Here is a 13,909-nt window from a genome sequence, read left to right as displayed (position 1 = left end):
TTAAACAGTAGGTGCATGTAGGAAATGGTAACATGTCTCCTTGGTATTCTCATTTTCTACAGAATGCCCAAAATGCTATACAACCAAATGAGTGAAACTGCTTACACATACTGTGAAGATAAGCAACAGAACAGATCAAAATCCCAGTGCATGCACATCTACTCAGTTTTTAATGAGGAATGAACAACAGCAATTACCACAAATAAATTCAAAATAACACATCTTAAGTGCCTCTGGATTAGCATTGGCTTCATCTCAAAAACATTCTCATACTAGAGAGATGCTTCTGTAGCCTGAAGTGTCTACATGATCATGTGAAACTATCTACTCACCAGGCCTGTCGTCTGTAGAAAGCAATTTCCAGGGTGTGGGGGGAAACCTTAATCTTGATCATGGACAAACTCTCACTGACTTCTATGTGAATGTGAGTTCCAGAAAATTAACAAAAAGTGGAGGTGATACCCCCCCCCCCCCCCCTCCCCTTTCCTATAGGACTGCTCAATATTATATTACCCTCTGGTTTATACTAAAGCATGTATGTATCTAAAGGATTAAATCAAAGTCTATGACAGATAGAGTGTTTTCTCTTCTCTGGAATTCATGTAATTATTTACACTTATCTAGGCTTTACAAATCTGGTTCTCTTTTCCACATTCAGAAAAACTTGGGACTATTAGCTTTTATGACCTCATGCAACCTAGAAATTCAAATCATTCCTTTCACTCTTTGTTCCTGATCTGAAAAAATGTATGTAAAAAGCCAATGATAAATTTTATGGATCTGGCTATTTTCCTTGACCCTGATTTTAGTAATCAATAGATAACAACATCATTTCTTGTAATCAGTTGACAAGGGTGAGCTTTCAGACTTTTTCATTGGATATTTACTTACTACCATACTGGCATTTTTGTCCTTTGATATGTTCCCAGTACAGGTAGATAGAAGTTCCCAAAAAGGTTCCCTAGTACAGCAATATTGATCACAGAAAACATGCTTAGACAGTTGAGCCTTGTCATGAAGCTTATATTGATATTGAACTCTTAACAGTTGGGTAGTTTGATCAAATGAAGATTCCAAGTACAAACAGGAAATGCTGTTGTTCACCAGATATAGTTACCATTCCATCTAACTGAGACAACCTAAAATACCATAGAATACTAAATGAATGCACTTCTGAGATTGGTAACATGAAGCCATTCTAAATGATTGCCAATCACTGCAGCATCATTATTCACAATAAAGTCAAGGCATTTTAAGTTTTTTTAATTACTCTTAACAGAAGATGGATAAATTTGTGATTGCACAGCATAAAGAGCTGGCGATGAAACAACAAAACATCTAGACTTCCAAACCAAGCAGCTGTACACTGTTACATGTACCTGTTGTTGTCTGACCTGAAAAAGTATGGGTATGTTTGCTTTGCATTTCAAATTCACAGGAACTATGTAAAGGTCCAAAGATTATCAATAGTTCCATTCAAGTCTTTGTCCCAACAGTAAGCTATTAGATACACATGTTATTTGTGTAGTCTCTAAAGGGCATCTTGGCACATCTCGTGTTACAAAACAAAAGAATCAAAGCTTAATTGTATCTAGACTAATAGGTAAAATTATGTTGTAGGTGCCGAGTTAAAACTGAACTTTTACCACAAATACTGGACCGTATAACAATGTAAGATTTTGAGAATTTGATGAAGGGATGAAATAATGGGACCACCACCCCTAGAGAACACCGCCTTGCAGCAGATGAGTAATCATTATCAGACATTATCTTGCTTGTCATCTGTCAAATTTAATTTCGTCTGAGGTGATTTTTTCCATCTAGAATTTCATTTCTGGCACCATCAAATTGACATTTGACTAGAATAATGTGAAGCAATAGATTCTACAGTGTCACAAATAAAACAATAAAATAAAACACTCATTCATATTTATGCCACCTATTTGAATTTCAAGTAGCTTTAAGTTGTCACAATTAATTTATGATAAACATTTATTACCTAGACAAGTTACCATACGCCTAGAATGTCCTAACTACCTCAGAAATCATTTGGTTTGTAAGTTGGATTAGTGAACAACTTGCATATATATACCATTTAAATTTTAAAAAAAACCAAACAACAATTCATAAAATTGTTTCTTTTTAATATGAAAATGTGCCTGTGTTGGTGTGCATGTTCTACAATTTGATTTATATAATGCATAAGCACCTTTGTGTTAAACTGCTGAATTGTAAGTTGCAATAACCCATTTGAGTAATCTATCGTACCATTTTAATTGAATGAAATGAGGCATAAGTAATGACCTAGATAAATTACTCAAAAAACGTAAGAGTTGTTGTAAGACTTAAAAAACATTTCATGATACTTTTTGGCACTGGAACAATATCTTTTTACGTTAATCGGTCATGGCTGACGCTCTTCCCACTGTACGGGTCTGTCCAGATATGCTTACCCACGTCATTTAACTCATTGTCTTGAGTAACAATAATTGGTCCCATGAAATTAACTTGCATAATTTAATATATTGCAAAGCCCCAACTGAGCTTAAGCCTTGGTTTATCCATACCCTTACAAGGGGGAATGACGTATGCTTTTTTTTCAATTTTAATCTGGGTAGCAATCTACTTTAAGGCTATCAGAATTCTTTTGAGTCTTTGAGTCAAAATAAGGCTGTGTGAATAATAAATTCTTTAAAAAAATAACATTTGATAAGGTGCGATAATCTAGCCTGAACATGTCCAAACCAAACAATGATTTAAGTTCCACGAAGTCTAGCTAGCTTAAACTGCCCCTAGAATCAAGATCCACAGTAAACTTTAATCTCAGGATACTTAATGTGTTTTTTTTAAAGATTATGGTCTGTACTATAATTTTATCTAAAACACAGTTTGCAAGAAACTACACAAGGACAGTCAATGACCTACTTGGATAATAATTTGAGGTGACTGGTGTTTGCCATTACAGTATTACAAATGCACTACACAATCAAGTAATTCTGTGTATTACAGTCTATGGTATAAATGTTATAATACTGAGTGCACATATCCTACTAAACATAGTATGAGTTAACAAATGGGATGAAAACACTTCCTCCTATTGACAAGTACATTTCTTATTCACCAAATCCTGTATCTAGTTGAAGTGTCTTCTCTACAACAGGAGTTTATATCATCATCTTCACCTTTCATCAGACACATAGCTTTGTTTTTCAGGGAGGGGGGAGGGGGCAGGAGAAGAAGAACATTGTGAAGATTTTCCAAATATATTTATATGTAAAACTTTGATCCCCTATTGTGGCTCCATCCTACCCCCGGTGGTTATGATTTTAACAAACTTGAATCTGCATTATGTCATGGAACTTTCATGTAAATTTGTACTTTCCTGGCCCAGTGGTTCTTGATAAGAAGATTTTCAAAGATTTTTTTAACTATGAAATCGCATGCAAAACTTTGGTCCCCTATTGCGACCGCAACCCCACACTATTTTTGAGATTATCTCCCTGAAGAGGGCATGGCTCTTCATTTGAACAAACTCAAGAGCCCTTCACCTAAGGATGCTTTTTGCCAAGTTTGGTTGAAATTGCTGGAGAAGTTGAAAATGTTAAGTCTACAGACAACGGACAACAGCCGGTCAGAAAAGCTCATTTGAGCTCTCAGCCCATGTGAGCTAAAAACCTGAACAAGTATGTTGTAATAAAAAAAGTGGATCCTAATAAATAATTTTTCTATCTGAATACTTAAAAGTCCCATAATTTGGATAAATAGACTACTGCCCATCAATCATAATTGACTGAATAGTGGACTCAGCTTGTGACCATTGCCAGGAGCTATGAAATAAGTTCCAGCATTGTAAAGGCCTATTTTTAACTTTCTGCTCCACATTTAACCTATCTCTTTAGTCCTACATGTCATCTTCTTTGGGTCAGTGTCTAAAGTTTGTACCTACTTTATCAGGTGTACAGTTCAAACACCTAAATATAGGCCAGTGGGTCAGCTGAATTGTGTATATTTATGGATATATTCATCTCAACTTTCGAAAGCATGCTAAGTGGTGACAACCTCAGGTTTCATTTCTTTAAAAGCAGAAAAGCATATCTGACCCAATCATCATAAAAGTTGTAATATATATATACCTGTCAACTAGCAATAGGAGACAAGGACATATATCTATGACAATAATTTATCCAGATACTACCCACTTGGTATGACACAGAGAAACTCCAAGGACATGCTGTTAACATGGATAATGGCCATAATAGCACAATCTCTTTTGTATACCTATGGTTTACAAAATAAATGATGCTTGAAAGCCTACAATGTGTCAAGGTCCTTAACCCTTTGTGATAAAAGAACAGCTACTGTCCTCATCACAGACCAACAGCTAACCAATACCTGTTAGTAGTTTCAAGGATCACATCTATAGACTACATACCTTGGATAGTTCTTTTGAAGAATGCTTTACAAGCTTCACATGAAGACACCCCATAGTGGTAGCCAGAAGCCACATCACCACACACCAAGCAAAGTCTCTTGGGCAATTCAATGTTCTCCTGATCACAATTAATGGAGTTTGTGATTGAGGTGGCAATATTGTTAATGAAATCTAATTTGCTTGGGTCAATAGGAGATGAACTTTCATCGATGCTGCAGGGGGATATGTTGCCACTGTTGTCAGCACTGTTGCCTTGGTAGGAACCATCTGATCCATAATCATCATTGTTGTAGTCTGCAAAGACGTCACGACCGAAGCTTTCTTCCAAGGACAGGGAGTGGCCACAGCGACTGAGACCTAAGGGGCTCCCTGGCTCCATCTTTATAATATCGACATCCATCTTGAAACCCTGGAAGTTTGGAAGTAGTTGAATATCAAAGTGATTTTCCTTAGAGTTTCTCACCACACAGGAAGAAATTTGTCCTCAAATGTCCCAAAGTTCGGTGTCAAAGATACTGGAGCAATGCAAATTTGTTTTTTAAGCTGTATTCTTATTCTGTCTTTAATCACTGAAAAGATATAAATGGCATAATACATTTTCAATGTCATATTACAATAATAGTAAAATTGATTTTTAAATACTTTGAATTTGCGTCAGTGCATATCAAGAGAATATTACCCCAGTCAAGTGTAGTACAAGATAGATTAATCAGCATTGGATCAATATCATAAAAATGAATTGACGTGGAGGCAGAATGCCGAACACTGTGTAGTATTTATTGTCTGCTTTATATGCAGAAACACAAAATTATTGAGATCCATAAAAAAAATATTCTTATGTGTCTTTGAACACATTGCATTAATACAATGAACCATTTTTCATTGATGCTGAAGTCGAGTATCTGGGTTTACAGAACAAAATCCCCTTATCATGCTTATTTTTACTATATGTTCTGACTCGTTTCAAAAGATATCTACAAACACATAAATAATACACATGAACTTCAGGGAGCAGATCCTGCAGACAATTAACACTAAAATGTCAGATAGAATCACACTGCATGCTCCTCCATGCTTCTTACAATGACGCAAGAAACTACCAATCATGTAGATATCATTCATTTTTAACAAACATCTGAATGATAATACATGTATCCCTTTTTTTTCTAAAACCTAATTTTGAATCCAATATAGAAGATCTGCATATATCACATGGTTAACCAGTCAATGGCTATATGTGTAGATATATATTTTCTACTGAACTATAGTACCCAGACTAATAAATCTTCATTACAGTAAATCTGTGACAATCTTATTCAATATATGGTATTCAAGATTATAGATGATAAAACATCACTTTCAACAGTAGTCACCAAACACTAACAGACAGACAATCAGGAAGCTCACTTAAGCTCGAGTTTGCTGATCTGTGCAAATAGTTTAGTCACCCTAGATTAACCACAAAAAGTTGATCCAGCTACCCTACCTTATAGAGGAATTAAAATATCCTTATTCCTACAAACTATTGATTGCTTTACAATGTGGGTCTTGCGCAATATCTGTAGTACATTTCAAGCATGGTGCAAACGTGACCTGATTTCTCGTAAGAATTTCATCATATCATGAGTGTAAGTCGCGAGATCATATCAGCTAACCAGGATGTTACTACAAAAGTATACCGGAAAATTTTTATGCATCATTGTACTTTCCATGCACCTTTCTACGTATATCTCCAAATGCATTACATGGACATTGCTCAGCTGAATGAAACAAATGTTCTTCCTTATTTAAAAGAGTTTTCCAAAACTCTCAGGGCATATCTGTATCTGTTCAGGAAACATTAATCATTCTCAGTGCTTTACCTAATTATACAAAGGCTTAGTGCTCACACACTTTATTTCTATCCATACAATACTAACAGCTAATTCTTGCATTTCGAATTCAAAAATATACTGGCATATCAATGAACAGGTATCTAAACTAGTACATGTAAATGTTTAACTCAAAAACAAGTTGACCCACATAAAATCAGCTGGCTCTTTGCATCAGCTGATCACACAGTTCACATGTGATATTTTCACCTGTCTACTACATTAACATTCAGCTTATTTCTTATCCAAAAATCCTACTGACCTGCTTCAGGTTAATTACAGATCCAGAACATTAAAAATAAAATCCAACTTCTCAGTATTTTTCACTATATTCAGCTCTACATTACACAAAAGACTCCTTGCTTCCAAACAATGCCGGCTACTTTGCCATGTGGTCTAGCAGTGTGCCTATTTCCTGCTCTCACTCTACCTTCACACAGGCGGCAGATTATCAAGTGCACAGCTGAGTGATCGCCTATCTCCACTAACATTACATATTTTATACTGTGTCACATGAATTTAAATGTGCTGATTTCAGGTGGTGGCCATTAGAGAGAAGGAAAAACACCTAAATCTGGTACATTGGGTAGTAATCAGAGAAGTTTGTTTATTCACCTCTAGAAATACTTTTGTACCTGTCAAATTATCCTGATTAAAGCCTTTGTAAAAGCGATAAAAGGTACACTTTAATTTCTTCTATAAATAGTATTTTCCTTGGATGCTGTTTATACTTATTATTTAAGTTTTGATTTCTCTGTCTTTAACCCTAGGAGCCTGACATATTTTCTTTTTGAACAGGTAAATATATAATGATATGATTATTGCGTGTCTTATTTTATAGATGGTATCATATGGGTTGCTATGAGAGAATTTATGTACTCCTGAATTTCACCCCAAATGTCAGTCTATTTCATTTTTATAAAGGTTTTTTTTTTAAACCTAAAAAGCACTTAAAACTAGAGAGTTACACAAATGTTTTAGGAAAGACAATCTTTTTCATGTTTCCTATAAACATGATAAATATTTCATTGGGAATCAGCTAATAGAATTGCTAGCTGCTACATGTACTGTGTAGAATGACTCCTACACAGGATGCAACAGATGATGATTAGATCACTCCTTAAAGTGGAACAGCATCAGTAACCAGATCAAACATGTGGGAAGTTGTCAACCAATCAATCTCTTATATAAAAAAAAACCCAACACCCTTTCTCTTCGAAAACCTTTTTAAGTGAAATCCAATATGTAATTTCACATAGGTGCTATTAATAATTTAGTATAATTGACAAAAGACAAATAGAGCTTGCATGATGTCAACATTAATACAGCAGAAGATGTCAAGTGGATTACCAATGCAGAACAATTTATCATATCATATTAATATTAGTCTTGCTTTACATGGAAACTTCCTTTTAATAAATTAAATATAATTATAAACATCAATTAAATTAACAAATTTACTTTCCATTACAGCATCTTCCCTGAGCATTTAAAGAAAGTCAAGTACACAGCCAAGCTTGGAAATTGCATCCCTACCCACTTCCTCCTGATATATAGGCATCTGCAGAGTCTATGAATACTGTCTTTGGGGAAGGTCCAAACATTAATTCACAAAGCATTTGTAGGTTTTGAAAAACCTACAATGTATTAGACAATTAAGTTATTATTTGTTATATAGAGAAAGTTTCATTAAAACAAATTTGTCGATCAGGCCTGCATTATACAATGCACTCATTCCAGATGGAGTAAATTATTTCTTACTGAACATTTCCAGTTGCTGAACCATACAGATATTTCGTTATTCATATATAATAATAGGAAAAACCCATATATAAAATCAAATAAAAGATTAGGAAATTTATTGTTGCATGCACACCAACTACTTAAACCTTAATCCTTCTGAAATATCAGTGAAACATCATAAGTTTTTTTTTTATCCCCTCCCCCCCCCCCATCAATTTAATTCCAGACCCAGTCATTTATGAGCTGCACATTTGTAAACTCCTTCTGCAATTATTCTTCTTAGTGACATACAAAGTTACCTCCCCATAGTTGGAATTGCAATGCTGCAAAATCAATGGGAAACTGTCCAGGATTGATGGACGTGGCCGACTCCCTCTGACAGAGACTGCCTTATTGTAGTGGGATTCTCCTCCAATACCGAGATCAATACCAGCTCGTAATAAACACCAATTAATAATGAAATGCTATGCACAAAATCAAGGACCTGTATAAAGTTACTGGCACTCAGTGACCTTATAAAATGTTTTAAAAAGTACTAAGATCTCCTAAATAAAGTCTCATTTAAATTGCAGGCAAAAGAGATGAAAATTTGTGGGGGAAAATGATAGAGTCTCTAAACTGTAATTCTTTTAAAATATAGAAATAATAAAACTCACAATTAACTCAAGTTAGATCCTTGAAAACTTGACCTCAAGTAGCAGAAAATTAAGTTCATGAGCAATAGCAATGACACATGATCTTGTATACTGAAATTTATGTCAAATATTTAAGTTGTGTAATGAAAAAGCAGAGATATACATGTCAGTTAATATGAAAATATCAGACCCAGCTTTGAAGATACAACACATTGATCCATGTGCTTCTTGTTCAAAGGTTTATTATTAGTGAAGTGCCTCATTCCTGCCTCTTCAAGATATTGATGAATTTCACTTTGGAATATCTCTCCATGTTTGAAATTTGTACCAAAATTAATTCATTTACATTATCTAATAAGGAATTTGTCAATTGCTTAATCTCACACATGCTTATTATTTTAGGACACACTGGTGGTATTTGTTCTAGTTCTCAGGCTGAACGAGGACTTTGGACCTGGGTTGACTTTAAAAAGGACGTAAATATATAAACTGATGAATTTTCCGTTTTATGTAACAACTTTAACAGGAAATGTACACCAAATGACTTCTTGCTCTGGAATATGTTAATTTATTTAAATCTTGCCAAAAGGAATGAAAAAAGTTTCAGATGTCTGTATAAAGTTTCTAAGTACAGTACTGTCGCTGACCTCTTATCTAAACTTAGATCATCTGACCTAGATATGCAGTGAAGTGTAACTTAAAACTTACATAACAGCAACATATATTTACAACCACAAAAGTATGTGCCATGGTCTCTGAAGTCTACATACCTATATATTATAATTAATTTCCTCATTACTTGTTTCTTACTCACAATTCCCATATCAAATTTCCACTCAAGGTCTCAGATTGTATTTGGTTTCTCATAGTGTGCTGAATTATTTGGGAAATATTGGTATTAGGTTGAACCAGAGGCAGAGATCATAATTACAATCATTGTACATCATACATATTTTCTTTGCATTTGATAATATGCTTAATTGTATCACACTCTCTTGTTGTTCATCAGTAACTAACTACTCACACTCAGTTTATCATCACACTCTCTTGTTGTACATCAGTAACTAACTACTCACACTCAGTTTATCATCACACTCTCTTGTTGTACATCAGTAACTAACTACTCACACTCAGTTTATCATCACATCAGTAACTAACTACTCACACTCAGTTTATCATCACATCAGTAACTAACTACTCACACTCAGTTTATCATCACACTCTCTTGTTGTACATCAGTAACTAACTACTCACACTCAGTTTATCATCACATCAGTAACTAACTACTCACACTCAGTTTATCATCACATCAGTAACTAACTACTCACACTCAGTTTATCATCACACTCTCTTGTTGTACATCAGTAACTAACTACTCACACTCAGTTTATCATCACATTCTCTTGTTGTACATCAGTAACTAACTACTCACACTCAGTTTATCATCACATCAGTAACTAACTACTCACACTCAGTTTATCATCACACTCTCTTGTTGTTCATCAGTAACTAACTACTCACACTCAGTTTATCATCACACTCTCTTGTTGTACATCAGTAACTAACTACTCACACTCAGTTTATCATCACACTCTCTTGTTGTACATCAGTAACTAACTACTCACACTCAGTTTATCATGCATGAGCTCCCCTAAGTTGGCACCAAAATACAATGGTATTTGATGATACAATGCCAAAAACCACTCGATCAATGACGCCCAGTTTTGTGTTGTGCATTTCATAAGCCATTCATTGGCACCATCTCCTCAGATAAACACATTTATGATAGAAGTCTATTAACCTTGCCAAGATACAGCAATGGCCAACATCTAATTGTTCCTCTAATGAAGCAAACCCAAAGATAAAATGGTCCTCAAAAGTCCAAGTTTGGTGGAAAAATCAATTTGCACCATAGGAAAACCAAATCATTTAATGTGTCTTGTACTCAAAAAAGGCTACCACGCAGCTGAAACCAGACATGTAATTACTGAAATGTTAACAAAATCATAATTTCTGGATCTGAAGTGCCCTAATATGAGTGAATACTTTCCACCATGATAGGAATGGTCACATTGAGAATGATTTATTCTAAAATCATTCATAGGTGTCACCCAGCTTTTGTCATTTGAAAAATGTTTAAAAAAAAATAAATGTCTTATTGAGTTTTGAAAACAATCTGCACAGTATAGGTGCTTACTAAACAATGGGACTTAGCCCTGGCAGCCATATAATATATACCACACAGCATCATTGGGGAAATAAACCTGCAATTAATTAGCCTTATACAGTCAGGTTACCACATCAGCACTCTGATGTGACCTAAAAACAATACTGCAGATAACAAATAGTACATGTTTCATTCCTCAAACAGAATTTTATTCTAGATTAAAATGATTAGCTAAAGAAAGATCATATTTTACAATCAAATCTATTATAACTGATCACACTAAATATATACAACCTTTTTAACAACTGGCAATAAAATTGGAGAGAAACTATCTCCTAGTCTGATTCCTTTGAACCATGGAGAGTGGTGGACTTGAGTATGATAATTACTGTCACGTGCAGGGGAGTAAAACTACATGAAATTTAGACACAAAGTTCAGAAATCACACATCTAGACCTCAGTTTCATTTCATTTGCATCTGAAATGACATTTTTAATGGGTTCACAGACATTTAAAATTCAAAAGAATTTATTTTTTTTATTTTTTTGTCCTATAGTTTCTTCTTAATGATCATTCTTAGCCATAAACATGATGCCAGGACAACTAATTAATGAGTTCTTAGTTCTGATGACATCTTGATAAATGCTTCAGTACTTCTCATGAACCCTCGATATACGTCTCTTATATTCATAGCAGAAAGGGGGGAAAAAAATCATTTAAGAAGCAGTGGTGGATCTTGAGGGTGTGGGTGGTTATGGAAATTGCAAAATAACTTATAAATTGCTTGCCATTTTGTTTTCACCCCTCCCTTTTTGTGAGTAAAAAATTAAGGTACGTACCCCCCCCCTCCCCGGAAAATCTTCCATCCCTAACAAAGAAATCTAAATCTATGATATACTGTAGTTAAAATAGTCAGCAGTCCATACATAATGACAAAGTACATCAAAATCAGAATGTTGCGACCAAATTATTAATAGCATGCTTAGAATAGCTTACAATATTTTGATTGTAAGTTATTTAAGGAATACTGTCAAATATGACACTAAAAAAATGTCCCTTAGCATATTCAGATGCAATAATTCAAAACTAACTTGTTATAAATTAATCTCATACCATGAACAATGCACAGTAAGTGCAATGACCCAGCTTATAAATGAAACCATTTTTTTCATCTCCATGGCCTTGGAAGAAAAAAAAATTAATTATATGCATTGTAAGAGTCAGTGCTCTGTTCATTGGTTAGTTAGTGAAAGGTAAGTGGTTAAAGATGAATAATCTGATATCCAGTGACATATAGGTCTGCTGTCTGCATGCACTGATTGCCATGGTTTTTATACCTACCTGAAGCATTTGATAACTGACATTGCCCTGTATGATTGTGATATATGATAGTGAGTAGCATCAACTCCCCTGGTATGAATCTCAGTTTTACGTCAATGCTTTGCTGTGAAGTACTCTCTACGCATTCACAAAACACCGCATAAATTCCATCCTCTACAAATAACTTCCACGCGCCTCTAATTGATGTGAAATATACAGATATATGTAATAACACATCCAATCACATTAACTTTCTTGCATTTTATTTGAGAATCCCACTAATGGTACATGCCAAGACACAAAATCCAATCCACAGCCTACAACAGAGCTACTAAATGACCAGTGGGTGAAATTCAGGATTTAGAAATAGCACAGGGGGAATCAATGGGCGTCACATATCAATACCGTTAGATTGAGCACAATTGGAAATGAATTCTGCCGTTTCCAATTAATGATCATCAGATAGCTGACATTATATTGTGGACCTGGGGGTTATCAAAGAAAGTGCAATTTAAAGCATGTACTACTACAATTCTATTGCATATTGTAGTATCTAAACTTATACTGTCAAACTATTAATATTAACCACATCCACTTCCTGTGTTTCTCCCAGACTTACTGTCAGGATCATCTGTACCATAACCAAACATATTCAAGGGGTTAGACTCACATAGATACCATTTCCATTCTGTAAATTCAACTACTTCTCTTCTGAGTTACAAAATTAAATCTACAAGTTTAACCTTTGACATTTAACACACAGTACCTTAGGACTTTTCTCATTTTCAAACAAATTTTGTCAGCCAGCATTTGGGTGATCACACTGAAATACTATGATGCATGAGACAACAAATATTGTGACATATATCATATGAAGTCGCACCTCATATGTGTCAAATTGACAAATGGTGTTTTCTCAGTCTGGCCAGTATCTATTCATATCAGCATACTGATTTGAATGGCTGAAGGAAAACAAACACTATGGTACTACATTTGTACTTACTGCATCTGGGTACTCATATCTGTACTGGTATTCACCTAATAGGGTCAAATAGCAAGATCACTTCACTACATGTATGCAAAGAAAACATTTCAAGGTCAAGAATTTGTTTACTCTTGATAGCTTGCCTCACTCATGTGGTCAGTTCTATAGATAAAGAAATGTCCAAGAAATTACAGATGGACGAACAATGGTCATAAGATTGCAAAAAATGTTTACTCTAAGGTGTCCCCACTATCTAGGATATATATTGGTAGAGTTTACCAAATGCAGAACTGCAGCTTTTTACTGCATCACAAGTCAAAGAGGCCCTGGATGGGACACATTGCTCACCTGAGTTACCTACCTTGCCCCCCCCCCCCCCTTGTTTTCAGCTGTTGTGGTTTTAATAGATATTTTTTTCAATCTTTACTCCCATGAAAATTTTTGACCCTAACATAATCAAACTTGAATTCATAAAACATGGTGATGCCTCAATACCAATATCATACAGTCCCTGAAACATTCTACTTTCCCATGCACTCCTTGAACGGTGAATGCACAGTGAGCAAACGGTGAACGCAATTTGGTGAACGCGGTGAGCACATGGTGAACGCAAAGTGAATGGTGAGTGCACAGTGAATGCAAAATAGTCTATTCATTAGTATAATGAATACAGATACAAAAGTTTCAAACTTGGGGAAAGGAGTAAATACATTCATTGACAATGTCTTTCATAAATATAGGCGTAAAATAATCAGA

At 34.9% G+C, this 13,909-nt stretch overlaps 1 protein-coding gene across 11 annotated transcripts in view; it reads right to left on the bottom strand.

Moving 5' to 3' along the window:
- LOC125652375 (steroid hormone receptor ERR2-like) overlaps positions 1–13,909 on the bottom strand; it is a 66,638-nt gene that overhangs the window by 19,720 nt on the left and 33,009 nt on the right. For 7 of the 11 annotated variants that reach the window (XM_048881547.2, XM_056164966.1, XM_056164968.1 and 4 more), the window contains one exon: positions 4,433–5,001. In XM_048881547.2, coding sequence (XP_048737504.1) covers positions 4,433–4,832 — 400 coding nt within the window. In that variant the 5' untranslated portion in view covers positions 4,833–5,001. Of the gene's footprint in view, positions 1–4,432; positions 5,002–5,918; positions 6,089–6,565; positions 6,796–13,909 lie in introns of those variants that run through there. The other 4 variants (XM_048881551.2, XM_048881546.2, XM_056164970.1 and 1 more) reach the window with 4 other exon arrangements.

Source organism: Ostrea edulis, chromosome 5, assembly GCF_947568905.1.
Source record: "Ostrea edulis chromosome 5, xbOstEdul1.1, whole genome shotgun sequence".
NCBI lineage: Eukaryota > Metazoa > Mollusca > Bivalvia > Ostreida > Ostreidae > Ostrea > Ostrea edulis.
Note: the sequence above shows the minus strand (reverse complement) of the source record. Positions and strands in the feature narration are given on the sequence as shown.